The sequence below is a fragment of the Lupinus angustifolius genome, chromosome LG11 (genome assembly GCF_001865875.1).
Source record: "Lupinus angustifolius cultivar Tanjil chromosome LG11, LupAngTanjil_v1.0, whole genome shotgun sequence".
Classification (NCBI taxonomy): Eukaryota; Viridiplantae; Streptophyta; class Magnoliopsida; order Fabales; family Fabaceae; genus Lupinus; species Lupinus angustifolius.
Window position 1 is genome coordinate 22,225,821 of NC_032019.1, and position 16,464 is coordinate 22,242,284.

General features: G+C 33.4%; 2 protein-coding genes across 2 annotated transcripts; one reads left to right on the plus strand and one right to left on the minus strand.

The window, feature by feature from the left end:
- LOC109361238 (adenylate kinase 1, chloroplastic-like) lies at positions 8,304 to 11,314 on the minus strand. Its single transcript, XM_019606626.1, has 4 exons — positions 10,902 to 11,314; positions 9,473 to 9,613; positions 8,927 to 9,199; positions 8,304 to 8,740 (listed from the first exon to the last, which is right to left on the minus strand). Exons 1-4 carry the CDS (start codon positions 11,217 to 11,219, stop codon positions 8,597 to 8,599), a joined length of 876 nt encoding a protein of 291 aa, XP_019462171.1. The 5' UTR covers positions 11,220 to 11,314; the 3' UTR covers positions 8,304 to 8,596.
- Positions 12,456 to 15,012, plus strand: LOC109361237 (DNA topoisomerase 6 subunit A). The gene is made up of 2 exons (XM_019606625.1): positions 12,456 to 13,151; positions 14,181 to 15,012. The coding sequence occupies exons 1-2, from the start codon at positions 12,545 to 12,547 to the stop codon at positions 14,840 to 14,842; spliced, it is 1,269 nt and encodes a 422-aa protein (XP_019462170.1). The 5' UTR covers positions 12,456 to 12,544; the 3' UTR covers positions 14,843 to 15,012.

The following is a 16,464-nucleotide window of genomic DNA, read 5'->3' on the forward strand; positions in this document are numbered from 1 at the left end:
ATTTAAAAATTTCAAAGTCGGGAGGTTGATCGACATACACCTCTTCTTGAATGTAACCATTCAGAAAGGCGCTCTTGACATCCATTTGAAATAGCTTAAAGTTCATAATAATGCAAAGGATAGGAGCATCCTAATGACCTCTAATCTGGCTACATGAGCATAAGTCTCATCATAATCGATGTCTTCCTCCTGGTTGTAGCCTTTGGCCACTAAGTGTGCCTTATTTCTTATGATCAAGCCAAATTCATCTAGTTTGTTACGGAAGACCCATCTAATACCAATTATTGGATGTTCTTTCGGTTTATGGACCAAGTCCCACACATTATTGCGCTCGAACTAGTTTAGCTCTTCTTGCATAGTTATACCCCTAGTGCACATCCTCAATGGCATCATCGATGGTCTTAGGCTCGATCTGAGATACGAAAGCAACGAAGTTACAGAAATTTCGTAAAGAACTACAGGTTACCACTCCCGTAGAGATATCACCTCTAACTTTGTCAACTGGATGATCTTTCTTGGTGTTCCACATGATCGGCAAGTCCCGATGCTCATCCTAGACAATTTGCTCTGCTTTTTCTTCTTTGTCCCTGTCCATGTCCTTAGAGTATGCTTCTTCTTTGTTGTTATCTTTATACGTGACAAATCCTCTTTTCTTCAATGATAGACCTAGGAATTTCGATCTATCACTAGTCATATGCCTCGAATACCCACTATCAAGATACCAATTTTGTCCGTGTGCTCGTAGACATACCTGCAAAATAGATCACTGGCTTCTTCCAGGTACCCAATTTATATTGGGTCCTTTTCTGTTAGTAATCATGGAGTTATCTCCCTTTTCATCCAAGCATATACACCACTAGGTATACCATATTTTCTGATATAGCAAGAGTATGAAGTGTGGCCATGTGCGCCACAATAGAAACATGTAGGAACTTTCTTATTATAAAACTTTTTATTTGGTCGAGTTACAGGTTTCCTATATGGTCGTCTCCTACGCAAAGGAGGAATATACCCTAATCCAGTATGGTCACAAATAGTTCAAGTTTGGCTAAGCATAGTGTCTAGTTGGTTATGACTCTATATGAGTTTTGCGAGTTTTTCATTAAGTTTCAAATTCTCATTTTTCAAAGTCTTGCACGACTCACAGACGGTTGATTGACATAATTTATCATTTGAGCAATTGCATGTATTATAAGAAAATATTATATCTCAAGTTTCATTCTCAAGTTTCAGCTCATCTAATACTTTCTGTAATAGGACTATTTTCTATTCATTTAGAAGGATTACGCATTTTCTATCAGAACTAATCCTAGCTAATTTTTTTAATTCCTCATGCAATTCGATATAAGCGTTATATAAATCTTTATCAGGAGGTGAATCATCAGAAGAAGAAGATGAGGTGTTAGAGTATACCTCATTATTTACCTCCTTTGAATTATTTGAGTCGCAAGCTTCATTTGTTTTGGTCATTACGCATAGCTTGGCGGTCTCCTCTTCATCTGAGGTGATTGATGTCGTATCCTCCTCCAGTATGTCTCAGACAATGTAGGCCTTCTTTGACTTGAAATCTTGTGGAGTGCTCTTTTCCAAATCAACTTTCTTGAGATAAGTAGGACATTGAAATCTCATGTGTCCTAGCTTACCACACTCGTGGCAAGTGAAACGCTCTTTATTACCTTTACCTTTTCTGGTTGGTTCACGTGCTTTTTTCTTCTAAAAATGTTTAAAGTCTCCTTTCTTTAAGAATTTCCCAAATTTTCGTACGAGAAGGCTTAACGTTTCATCATCAAGCGCCCAACTTCCATCTCGTGCTCTTGAAGCTTTCCAAATAATATTCTCAAAAGCATGGAGTCAAGATCCTTGGATTCCATGATAGTTGTAACTTTAGGTTGACATCTCCTATGAAGACAACGCAAAACTTTATTAGTTATTTCTCCTTTCGTGAAAAATATATCTAGAGCAACTAAATAGTTTACCATATGTGTGAATCATTTTTGCATGTCGCCGATAGATTCACTCGGCAACATACGAAACAACTCTTACTCATATGTCAGGGCATTCATCCTGGCACGCTTGACTTTGCTAGTGCCTTTATGAGTCACTTGTAAAGTGTCCCACATTTCCTTGGCACTTTGATATTGCGAAACCCGAAAGAATTCATCATATGACAGGGTCGATGTGATGATATTTTTAGCATGTAGGTTATATTGAACCTTTTTATGTTCAACGTCAGTCCATAAACTCTTGGGTTTTTCTTTTCGCTCATCGTCTACTAGATGCATTGGAACGAATGGCTCGTTGACTACGGATTCCCAAATATTTGAGTTAATGGCTTCTATGAATATTTTCATCCGGAATTTCCAGTAGGCGTATCCTTCGCCACTGAATACGGGAGGGCAGTTAATGAATGTGCCATCACTGCCAAAAGGGTTGGTGGAACCCATTTGATTTCCCTTTAGGATCACTCGTATGCAGTTGAGCTACAACGTCGTACTAGCTCTGATACCACATGTTAGGTATCAGTGGACAAAACACACCTAGAAGGGGGGTTGAATAGGTGTCTCGGTTATCAATCACCGCTTTTCGTACCAAAGCCCTATTCTGGAAAAGGCCCCAGTTAATCGATTAACTCTCTACCATAATCGATTAACACAAAAAAAAAACAGCAAGTTGCAGAATGGCTTCTTGCACAACCACTCACCAACGTTCAAGAACAGATAAAGTAGATATTTTTATACAAAATTAAACTAGATATAGCAACCTAACAGTATCCAAAATATCAGCTAATATCATGCAATTATAAGACTTGAAATGTAAAGAGATAAGGGATAGAAAAAGCCTGCAACAAGGAATTTTATCCTGGTCTCCTCTTCTGATCTCGGAAGATTTTCTTCATTAATATTGAACAGAATGTATAGTTACATGTAAACTTCCAATACAACACTTAGACGCTCCCTTCTTGAATCCAAGAACCCACTTTCTTGGTTTGACTGTCCCAATCGCCTAAGAAAATCTTTCTTATGATATAGCCCCAGCCAAGAACTCGTTCTAAACTCAAGATTTCTAAGTCTTGGTGAAGACACACCAAATCTCTTAGGTGGTAAGACACCAAGAGACAAATTCCCTTATTACAAAAACAGATTTTATAGTGTACACTTTTGCACAAAATATTACAATTAAAACTCAACTAAAACTCATATACAAAATTCACAAGATAATATGAATATGTATGAGTTTAAGTAAATGTATGAGTTTAAGTAAATGTAGAAACATAGAATTTCTATCCTAAAATTCTTTTAAAGAAATGCAAGAAAATATAGGAATGTTTAACATATAAACCACATGCAATATGATGACAATTAAAGTCTAAGCATGATATTATCTCTCGTTATCTCACAATGCATTTCACTTTGTTTATATAACACAATTAAGCACGAAAATATGCAACTAGAAATTTCAAAAAATGACTGATATGATGTATGGTACATGATCTGAAAACACAGTTTTTATAGAAAACCTTCCTGAGTCACATTTACTCGATTAAGTACTCATTTAATCGATTAATGGGTTGTTGGGAATAATTGTTTTCTGGTTTTCAGTTATCTATTAAAACCGTAATCACGTTAATCGATTAACACATCTCTTAATCGATTAACTGGCACATTTTCAGCAAATGGATCAAATGGTAAACAACCTATATGTTATGCTTATCAACTATACATGTTTTAACGATATATTATACCTAAGATGCACAGGTAACATGTATGATTAATGCATGAATACATAATTATCTAGATGGAATGTCTCATGTAAATGAAATAATTACTTTTAAGGCTTGTGATAATTACATCTAAGTTTACTTAACCTAGACTCAATATCTAAGGCACACATCTTAGACTTCTAAAGATAATTTTATTAAAGAACCTAGTCTAGATATGAAACCTTTGAGTCCACGACATGTTGATTTGTTGAGTCATCTTCAAGTTTTCACTACGTCCTTGTCTTCATCAAAACATAGGCAATCTAATAGTGCTCTACTTGACAATTTACACTTTCAACTTAGATTTGAAAGATGATATTTTTGTCAAAAATCATTCTCAATCTTCTTTTCAAAAGTAACGGATATTTGAAAGATCAAATAAAAATGAAATAAAACATTTAATTAAATATTTATACACAATGAACATCAATCTAAAACATAATCAAATCAAATAACATTTAATTATTATGATTATTAGCTAAAACATAATCAAATCAAATAACATTTAGTTATAGTATATTTGAATGCTAAAAATATATTCAAATATTTATACACAATGAACATCAATCTAAAATAAAACATAAGCATTCAAGATATATACTAAAAAAACTCTTTTAACTTTATATGGTACTTATAAATGTGATCCCAAAAAAATATGATGCAAAAAGAAATCTTTATATTCATAATTTTATATAGAGAATATAGGGGTGAGATGGTATCCAATACAATTTAAATTTTATTTAGTGAGATATTTTAGAATCAAATACTTTCTATAATGATACTTTCAACAAATCAATGCTTATACGAATGCATATATAAATGTTAATAATGTACATGTACCCTTAAAAATTAATGTTAATATTGTAAGTGTATGAATGCATCAATATAAAATAAAAAAAAAATCCAAAATAAAAATAATGATAAACATTGTAATAATAATCATTAGGGTTTATGGTTTAATCAAAACTTAGGTACAATAGAAAAATATTAATCCTTATCAAACCATATAGAAATAATAAATTTATCTTTACTTATAACAAAAAGATGCATTGTAAAATTATTTTATGATGAATTTTTGAAGTTAGAAAATATATGTTGTCTAGAACTGGATCACTGAGTGAATTAGGTACAACTTATACAATTATTTGATCTTAATCTAGAGAATTAATAATAACACAATTCAACAAGGATATGAACTTCTAAAGATAGAAAACACAAATAATACAAGACACATTTATCTCAATTAAGTAAGTCATAACTTACTTAATTATTAGCATTTTGAAGTTAAACTATACATAAGACACAATGATTTAGACAGACTATATATTATTGAAAAGTAATTACACTAAAACAATTTACAAAAGGAAGATTTTATACACATTTGAAATTGAAAATTTAACACAATTTAATTTTCAAGAACTCACGGGTAAGACTTTTCTAATATTTTGTCCTCGAGTCACTTATTTTACTTTTGTCACATTAACATTTTATCTATTTTCCTCACAATTATATAACGGATAAGAAATTCAACATTATAAAAATTACCAAATATTCATTATGTTATACATATTTTCAAATGAGAAAAATATAGATAAAACAATATAATACTAAAAATAAAATATAAATAAAAAATAGTTCAAAATATTACTTCTCTTTTATGTATTTTAGTTAACGATTTAGTTTTTATGCATTATCAATATAAAGTTTTTTCCCTCTAAAGCCTAATTGTACAAGATTCTATATATAACTTTTAAAGTAATTATTATGAAAGCAAAAAAATATATTATGGTTCAATATGTATTGATGTTATAAAATATATATACATTATGCATAAACAAAGAAGCGATTTGTGCAAATGCACGAGTATACTACTAGTTTATTATTATATTTTAATTACTAAAATTCATTATAAAATAATAATAAATAGATAATATATAATTATAAATAATAAAAAGTGTGATATATATAAATTATTTAATTAAAAAACTAAATTTATAAATATGTAGATACTCGCGAGATGCATATCATGATACTCATTCATACCCATAAGCTATTTTTATGGGTACTCGTTACATGTATTTTAACAGATATCCACAGTCGGATACTTTTGCCCCTAGTTGTGTGTTATATTTACTCTCTTAAGTCTTAACCTTAATCCCTCTCGATCTTCATTAGCTTATCCTTCATATCAACTTGGTCTCCTTCTCACATAGGCTTCTACAAAATTTCTTCATCACAAAATTTCCAATAATGTCTTGTAGTGTTTTTTTTTTATATTTTACTCCATCCAACAAAACGACGTCTTCACCAGTGCAATATGGACAAATAAATTACTAGCAAAATGAATTCAACTTGCTCAAAATAAATATGGACAAATCAATTACTAACCTGAATAATTTCGAAATATATATGGAAGTCCAAAACAAGAAAAAATGTAAGGCACAATCTATCTTGTACTACAGAAATTTTAGCAGTCAAGAGCTGATACTGAGCCCTGTTTGAATTTAGCAGCTGTTTAAACTTACTGGCTTGCAAACCTTAAGCTAACCAGTTCGGCCAGCTGCAGTGAAAGGAAAGAAACTCAATTTGGTTAATTGTTGTGGGCAGTGATAGCAGCCCATGGCGGTTGCCGAAATTCTGCCACCATGGCATTGTGGGCAAACAGTAGACATTAATGGCAGTTGACAAAAAATAATTTAAAAATATAGCATATATAAACAAAAATAGCTTATGTCATATAACAACAACAAAGTAAGACAACAATCAACAAGTACGCCAAGCTTCAATAAAACTCATAACTTTATAAGAAAATCACTAGAAAATAAAAAGCAAAATGAATAATAGTAAAATAAACTCATAATATAAGGTCACAACGGAAGAATTTAAACACAAAGGTTAAAGATAAAAGATCAAATCAATCTTCTAGATATCCTCCTCCCCAACATCATCACCCTTAACAACATACGTCTTCATTTAAGGCTATCGTCTTCTTCAAAAACCCTCTCATCTCCACTTTCATCATCGGTATTCATCTCCCCAACAAGCAATTAATAAGATCAAACGACTCATAATTGTGAGTCGTCATTAAGACATTCCCTTTTTTGACACTGTCTTCAGTTTGTCCTATATGGCAAGATAGCCTATATGCTTCCCCAAACAGTTTAACCGCTAAACCTTCCTTTCAACATAACTCCTTAAACCTACATAGCATCTCAGAAGTAGGATACTCCCCCTTCATATTCTATCTGAAACAGCTCCTGACTTATCAGATTCATCTTCTTCCTTGCAGGGGTGCACCCTTGCACCCTTCATCAGGTTATTCTTCATCTGATAAACTTTCTTTTAAGGCTTCTAATGCTCTTCTACTCTTCTTCTCACATGGTCAAACCACCTAATGCTTCTACAAATTTTTCCCATTGCATGCTACTCGTAGTATCTTTATCTAATGCATAAATTTCTAATAATTCTTGTAATGTTTTATATATTTACTCATCCAACAAAAACATCTTCACCTGTGCAACACTAAGTCTGTCTTCTTGTTGGCACTTTATCACTAAAAAATTAACATAAAATGAATTCAAAGAACTTGCTCAAAATAAATATGTACAAAAAACTGACCAACCAAGATAATTTCAAAATATATATGGAAGTCTAAAACAAGAAAAAAATGTATGGCACGATCTATCTTGTACTACAGAAATTTTAGCAGTCAAGAGCTGGTACTGAGCCCTATTTTATTTTAGCAGCTGTTTAATCTTACTGGATTGCAATCCTTAAGCTAACCAGTTCGGCCAGCTGCAGTGAAAGGAAGGAAAGAAACTCAATTTGGCCAAGTAGTGAAGCTAAGTCAAGTAGCACCACATAGCCAAACTAAACTAGTCTAGTACTTCAAAGTTCAAACTACTCTGTAGACATAAACTAACAACCCACTCAAACCTCCTCCAAAAATAATTATCTTAAGTTCTTAACACATAGTAATTTGCATGTTTAAAATAGTTTATTTTGTATTAAAATACAAGTTATAATTCAAAATTTTGAAAAATAAACCATACTATTCCACAAAAAATGTTTTCCAAATGCACTAACCTGAATAACTACAAAATGTACAGAAGTAAAATACGATAAAAATATTTTAACGTATGACACAATCTATCTCGTACTATGCAAACTTTAGCATACAAGAGCTGCTATTGTGCCTGATTTGGCTTTAGCAGCTGCAATGGAAAAATACCACCCTTTTCACGAATTCAATAACCCCCTACCCCGAAAAGAATAAAATGAATTATAATAAAATGAAGTATAATTGCACCAAATAGCCAAGGGGGAAAATTCAAGTAGAGAATCATGAAATTTATACCAATGTCAGCAATAAAATAGAGAATTCTAGGAACGTGTACTAATTTGAAACAACAACAATATTTTCGAAGTACCAAGCATATTGAAAAAAGGAGTTGTTGATGAGTATTGGTAAATCAACAAGCATGTTCAAATAGCTTGAATCATTACGAAATAGGTTTCTGTTGAAGTTACTCCAGTAAAAGCCTTTCCTAATTCTCAAGCATGTGATAATTCAATAAAATTAGTTTATTCACAATTTCACATATAAGTTACAACAGTGCAGTAATGATGCTACATGCTGGCAATTCTATGCAAGCTTAGAAAACCCAACACTATTAGTATGATTAGATTACAACACTTACCACTATCATTATCCGTCCAAATAATACTAACAGAGAAGTTCCCTTTCTTCAGTTTTCTTTTGTTAAAAATTGTCAAGCATGCAATATATGCATGCAAAGAATTAATTACTCACAGATATGATACATTATTACATCTTTATGCTGTGGCAGGTTGCTTGTCCTCATAATCATAAAGATTAAGAGCTTGCAGTAACTTAGGCCAAGATTCTGGGATTCCTCCAGGAAGGTCAAACTCCAATAACTTTCCTCTAATACGGTAAAATTCCTCCACAGGGCGACTCTGCAACCATGACAGAAAACAAATCCTGAACCAATTAGAAAGGGAAGCATAAAATCACTCACAAAAAAACAACTGTTAGCAACAGGTAATTAGAAACATCAACTTTATATACACCTTGACTCAGATATTTCATTACCTCATAAATAGATATCAACATACATATACAGCTTTAAGAAAAGAAGTTACCATTTCATTGTATATCCGAAGCCTTTCTTTGACCACTACTTCAGTATCATCTGATCGAGTAGTGAGCTTCGACATACAATTTGCAGGAGGAAGAAGTGGAGCCATGATAATTCCCGGGTTCCCATTCTCAGCATTGATGTTAATCGAAGCAACATTAAAATTTCCCCCACACTGACTGCAAATTCTCCTACCAAGGCATTTCTCAAGCAGTACATCTTCTCGGAGCTTCAGATTGATTACCAAGTCAATCTCAGTTACTCCTTCCAATATTTCCTGAGCACAAAGAAAATGGCAATAAAAATACTTAATGTTTAACATCTTCTATGAAAGTTAAGAGAATGTTAGTCGAGACTCAAGAGCGTGGTATACTTAATTAATTGCTGGAAAAGCATTTCAATAAAAAAGAGTGAAAGGTAGTAGCTGATTAGGAGGAAATGGAAATACAAAGGAATCCAGATAAACTTAGGTTCCCTGATGAAGAATTTTGCAAACAAAAAAAGGGAGTACCTATCAATAAATACAATTAACCAAAGCAGAGATACTCACTGCTTGCTTTACTGTTCGAGGAAAACCATCAAGAATAAATCCTGATTCACCTTTCGCTTCCCCAGCAGTGAGTCTCTTTGACAATAAACTTATAATAACTTCATCTGAAACCAACTGACCTTGCTTTACAGTTTCTGATAACTACAAGACACCAAAAATTACAAGTGAGCAAGTGAAAGAGATGGTTTGATGGCCATAGAATAAACAAAGTATCCAAACAAAGAGAACTAGGCCACAAAGTGACATTGAAATGTCATAAATAGGCATTAATCAAAGGACACAAATTTTCAGTCAGGACCATTAAATGAAGGACAGAAGTTATTGTCTCAATTACTTCACACTCCCACTAATTAAATTAACTCTAGCAAGTTCTAATAATAAACATATAAAATGCGGCACAAAGCAATATCCACAACTTATTTTTTTAAATTCCTCATCTTACTTTAAAACAGAACAGGAAATTTCAAAACTTTAATACAGATTAATAACAGGATTGCCATGACTTAAGCAGACAGGTACAAAGTTTAACTTAGGGCACTTTTGTTTATACTTTAAAAAAGGTGATTCTAAAACATTCTAAGAGAATGTTTTTTGTGTACACCAAGGTTGCCAGCAGCCAATGGTGTAATCCTCTCCAAAACAGTTTTTTCCATACACAGTCAGGAAGTCAACTCATGTCAACATGCCCAAGGAACCCAGCTATCCAGTAACACTGTCAAGCTTTGGTTAAATAATGGCTATGGTAGCATATCTTTTATCTATATTAGAAGCTATTTCATGTCCGGCCGCAGTTATGAAAAAGTGATTTTTAGCTTTACCTTTCTCTCTCCTTTTGCATGAGCTTTTCTTAAGAAGTTGAAGAATATAGATTCTCATAAAAGTTTACTTTCATTTCCAGACTCTATTTATTTTATTTTAGCTTTACCTTCTCTCTCCTTTCAGCTTCTTTTTACTCGTATAAAATCCTCTTACAAATCTTTTTTTAGACCTTACTCCAATTGCATCCTTTTGGTTTCTCTCTAAAAAATATACTTACAGATGGGAAAGTGAAATATGTCACATGTCAGTTGTAAATCAATAATTAATAAACAAATTATCAGTTATTGTCTACCAGGGTATATGGTTTTTCATTATTTTTTATTAGCAGATTATTTCTTTTTAAGTTTCAAAAAAAGCTAATAATATGTGTAAGGCGCTGCTAGATTTCAATTACCGGGAGAGACACTAGTTGGAAATGCAGTTTAATTTTGAAATTAATAAAGACACAGATCGTATTGACCAAGCTATGCTATGCTAACTGAAAGCCAACAACCAAAGTCACATATGTACAGGATATGGACAAAATGATGGGCTATATGCATCGAACAATGATTTATAATAAATCAACAAAACAAGAGATGGAAAGAGAGATAATAAGATAAACTAAAACCTGAGAAGAAAGGGAGGTAGATGAGGCAAGCTGTTCACGGAGAAGATCGCCGGTGGCGATATGAGGGACACCGATGAGATTGGAGAGGCGACTAGCGTACGTTCCTTTTCCGACGCCAGGGCAGCCAAGGAACACCCACTGGACATGCTTATTTTTCAGATCCTCGGGTGGCGGAACGCGTGGTTTGAGGTGGAACGATGAGTACGGTGGCGCGTGAGAGTTGTTGGTTTCTGAGGGGAGCGCGGAAGAGAGGCACCTCCTTGTTAAGGAAGAGATTGGATATGTGCGGTTTGTGAGGTGGCGGGTTATCGCCGCCATGGGGATTTGGAGGAATGAGAGAGTTGCTGTAAAGGGAAATTGAGAGGGCAAAGAAATAATTAGGTTGGTTCGCTATTAACTTGTTTTCTTTTAATTCCCCACGCAATAAACCACTAATAATGCGACTTTGAGCAGGGTGAGAGATTCGGTTGATAATACAATATGGTATGTAATTTTAGCTTTTAGGTATAATTTAAATAAAAAATCAAAAGTTGACCGTATTCTAAATCTGTATTATTGAAATTTAAATAAAATAGGATAATGATATACAAAAAATTTAGAGGAAAATAATGTTGATATAATATATGCAAACAAATTAGACAATGCACCAATATATATATATATATTGTGTTAGGGTTTTAAACACACTCTTACATTACAAGTCTTTGATTCTAGAGAGAAAGAATATGAAAATATAATAGAAAGTGTGTTTTTCTTTAATTTAGTTGAGAAGAGAGAAGATGTGAAAAAAATAAAAGGGATGTAAGACTCATGAAAATTCCTTCTCACCAAATATGATGAGAAAGTTGAGGAAAGATGGTTAATTGTGTAATCCATTATTATGACATTTGAAAACCATTCAATAATACTTTTTTAATTAAAGGGTATTTCTACCTTTTAAAATGTAACATAATTTTGTTATTCTCACTTTTTTTTTTCTCTCTTATATTAAATAATATAAAAATTTACTCTCTTTTTCACATTTTTATTCTCTTAATAATCTCTCACGTCTTTCTTTCTTCTCTATTTCATTTCCCAACCAAACAAATCATGGCGCATATATGTTTCAATAATAAAATCACCACCACGTGAGTATTTGTCCTAAAGTAATATTAAATTACATTTTTTAATATAAAGATCTATGCACTAATATGCATATCAATTATTATTTAATTATATTAAAAGTTAATGATAATGAAATATAAATGATAATAACAATATAAAAAATCCTTATGTTATATGAATATACTGATATACATTATTTTTTTCTATAGTATTCATCTGTCAAAAATTTGCTTACCTTGGTAATTTCAATCTTTAAGAAAAACTATTCACCAATAAGGTCGATAGATCCAAGAATGATTAAAAAATCAAAACTTTGATTACTAATACTAATATTTTTTTAGAGGAAAATGTCATTCAACAAAAGGACAGATTGTTTTGTTATCCAAAAAGGTGAATATAGTGCAACAAAAATAAAAACCTCCAAAATGGAATTAGAAATCTAAATCGTATCAAGTAAAGTAACTAAAATCTGCGAAACAACACTTTTCATTTCCCGCCTCTACACACCACACTACCCTCTCCTCCTTCCAGTTCCATCTATGGCAGACAACAAAAAACGCCGCCGTAATAATCCAACCGCCGACGATGACAGCAACCACCTACCCTTCAAGAACATACTTAAACCCGACTCCTCCATTCTCGAAACCCTAAAAACCTTCTCCGCCTCCTCTTCCTCCGCCTCCTCCGCCGCCACAACCCTAACCCTCCAAGACCTAACCCTCCCCTTCCCCTGCCGCGAAGTCTCCGACCTCTCCCTCTCCTCCGTCCAGCACAACATTGAGTCCCTAGTCCTCTCCATCACCCGCTCCATCCTCTCCGGCAATGGCTTCTCCTTCGACGTCCCCTCCCGCTCCGCCGCGAATCAGTTATACGTCCCCGAACTCGATCGAATCGTCTTGAAAGATAAGACTTCGGTTCGCCCCTTCGCTAACATTTCGACTGTGAGGAAAACTGCTATCACTGCCCGAATTATGCAGCTCATTCACCAGTTATGTCTCAAGGGGATTCATGTTACTAAGCGTGATCTGTTCTACACTGATGTCAAGCTCTTCCAGGATCAGATGCAGTCCGATGCGGTTCTCGATGATGTGTCGTGTATGCTTGGGTGTACTAGATCCAGCCTCAATGTTGTTGCTGCAGAGAAAGGTATTGCCCTTGTTTGGTTATTTATATATCATGTTTTTTAAATTAATTGCAGGTGTGGATGTGATTGTGTTAGTATTATAGAAATTGTGGATAATAAGGTGGAATTTGGTTACTGACATGTTTTTGAAGTTGCAATTACAGAGGATGTGGAAAATTGGGGGATGCTGCATTATTATAGTTTGGCTAGTTGAGGTTGTGGTTCTATCATGATTATAGAAATTGTGGATAACGAGTCGGAATTTGGTTAGTTACATGTTTATAATGTTGCTGATTACAGAAAATATGGACATTAGGGTGGTGCTGTATTACTATAGTTTGGTTGGTTACATGCTTTCAAATTGTAGTTGTGGTTCTATTCTGAATTGTGATTATAGAAATTGTGGATAATGAAGGGGGATTGGGTTAGTTAAATGTTCATAAACTGCAGTTGTGTTGTGATTAGAGAAATCAAGGATAATCAGAAACAATTTGGCTAGTTGTATGCTTTTACACCACAGTCCCAATTGTGGTACTATAGCAATTACATGAATTTTGGATAATTAGAGGAAATGTTGCACATCATAGTTTGGTTAATTATGCTTGTGAGTTGTAGTTGTGATGTTGGGAGAAAACATTAAGTGATACAACAACTACGGTCATGATAAGGTTGTGCAGTTGTGGTCCTTGTAGAGACCCAAAAAACCACGATTGTGATTATAGACTGCAATATAAAACCATGGGTAATTCATGAAGTCATGTAGTTAAGTTACTTATAGTACGCTGTATTAGTTTTTCTCTTTTCTATACCAGTGGCTTGCAGAGACCGACAAGACTACAATTGTTGTTATACATTGTAATTTGCAATCATTGTTAATTTGCGAAGTCATATAGTTACTTTGTATAGTGCAGGTATAACTACCTATTCTCTCTTGTTTACAAAAGTCACTCTATCACATCATTGGGTTGTTATGCACACCTTTTATCATCTAGAAATTTCAGGTTTTCATTTCTCATCTCCTCTTTAACTCTTGTCGTGTTTTTCCACAAAAGGGGTTGTGGTGGGAAGGCTAATTTTCAGCGACAATGGGGACATGATTGATTGCACGAAGATGGGTATGGGTGGAAAAGCAATTCCACCAAATATTGACCGAGTTGGGGATATGCAGAGTGATGCTCTATTCATTCTCTTGGTGGAGAAGGATGCTGCTTATATGAGACTGGCTGAGGATAGGTTCTACAATCGGTTTCCATGTATAATTGTGACTGCGAAGGGGCAGCCTGATGTTGCGACGAGGCTGTTCTTGAGGAAGATGAAGACAGAGTTGAAGCTTCCTGTCCTTGCACTGGTTGACAGTGATCCTTATGGGTTGAAGATTCTTTCGGTTTATGGGTGTGGATCTAAGAACATGTCATATGACAGTGCCAACTTGACAACCCCTGATATAAAGTGGCTTGGGGTTAGACCTAGTGATTTGGACAAGTACAAGATACCTGAGCAGTGTAGGTTGCCCATGACTGAGCAGGATATTAAGACTGGAAAGGATTTGTTGGAGGAAGATTTTGTGAAGAAGAATCCTGGCTGGGTTGAGGAATTGACACTGATGGTGAAAACTAAGCAAAAGGCTGAGATACAGGCTTTAAGCACCTTTGGTTTTCAGTATCTCTCTGAAGTTTATTTGCCGTTGAAATTGCAGCAGAAGGATTGGCTATGACCTGTTAGTCATGTCTAAGATAGTGATTGTGTCACTACTTAATGATGTTGTATCTTTCTCCTCCACAATTTACAGTGGAATGTGGATGAGTTTCTAGTTTTCCTTCATCGAAACTTTTGTTCAAAAATTATGTGAATGGTCTCTGTTTTTCGGCCTGAGCCTTTAAGTTTCTGTCCCTTGTATTATTATCTATGAAGCATAGACATTGACACAAACACGCAACATGGACATCGGACGATGCAACATTTGTGGAAGTTTTACTTTATATAAGAATAAAAGAGCTTATTGAATCCTATTAGCGCTTAATTCTTGTGTCACTTTTAATTATTTCAAAATTAGCATTAAATTTAATTATATTTAACTTGTTAGTTTTTTTGTGTTACCAAGGGTATTTCTCATCTTTTTGGATAAGGAATTGATTTCTTTTGAAGTTTGTGATCGCTCCTCCTAATAAGTGTATAAAAACATTATTTTTAGCATATGATAATTATTTGTTTGATAAATTTTAAATTATAATAAATATAATAATATAAACCAACACCTTGTAAATGACAATCGCAACTTAGTTACCATCAAGTGCATAAGTGAACTCGGGAGAAGTCGTTTTATCTTAATCAAATGTCTTGAGTTTAAGTTACTCAAAATATAGCTTCGTTAAATACTTGTTAAGAAAAGCTTTGATTTTGTGGAGAATACACTTTAAGGCTTTGGTTGAAATAAAAGGCCCAACAAAATCGGTAGATGGGACAAAACTAACTTTGATAGTCTATTTGGTATGAAACACTTTGCTACTCATAATGGTCCTATTAGACTCATTTAAAAAACATGGTTAGTGTAACCGTAAATTATTATCATGGAAACCATGTGTAAATAGATCTTAAGAAATCATAGTTTTCACATCATAAGAATAGTTATAGATTACCTATATCCATGGCGATACGATCCTCCTTTCTTTGTATGTTGTATGTTGTTTTTTGTCAATAGGAAAACTCTTCTATCTCTTTCCCTTTCTTCATATGCTCTTCCTTATTGATGGCTAATAGAGCAACGTTTTTAAGCAGAGATTGAGACTACGTTTAAAGTCTTTTTCTGATAAGTATAGTGTTTCCATCAAGCACTATATATAGACTATTTTCCAAGAGTCTTACCATTTCATTCACAACTCTCCAATTCAAGAGTTATACTTATTCAAAACAAAATAGTATATTCTTTCATGTCACAATAGGCATTCTTACATTCTCTCACTTGTCTCATGTGACAAAACAATTCATAATATAATATATATCTAACATAATGCGCATAATCAGAATATGTTTTCCAAATTCATTACATTACAAGTCCTGATTAAAAACAAGAACTCATAAGAGTCATGACAGTTGTACATCATTTATTCAATATAGTCTCTTCCATGTACTATTATATTAGCCTTAATCCCAACATGACACATTAAAGGGAATCATATAATAATGTCATTTAGAAAGAAAATTTTATTTTCAACATTATCATTCTCACATGTGTACATAAGTGTGAAAATAAAATATTAATCAGAAACTTAAATATTAACGAGCTCGAAGTGTCAAAATATTGAGACTTTATTAATAACATAATGTTCAACATTCATT

Coding starts and splice junctions, on each gene's coding strand:
- LOC109361238 (XM_019606626.1), bottom strand. CDS start 11,219: ATGGCGGCGATAACCCGCCACCTCACAAACCGCACATATCCAATCTCT. Junction 9,614..10,901: donor CTACCTCCCTTTCTTCTCAG/GTTTTAGTTTAT, acceptor GGTGTCTTGTAG/TTATCAGAAACTGTAAAGCA. Junction 8,741..8,926: donor TTCGGATATACAATGAAATG/GTAACTTCTTTT, acceptor TCATGGTTGCAG/AGTCGCCCTGTGGAGGAATT.
- LOC109361237 (XM_019606625.1), top strand. CDS start 12,545: ATGGCAGACAACAAAAAACGCCGCCGTAATAATCCAACCGCCGACGAT. Junction 13,152..14,180: donor TGTTGTTGCTGCAGAGAAAG/GTATTGCCCTTG, acceptor TTTCCACAAAAG/GGGTTGTGGTGGGAAGGCTA.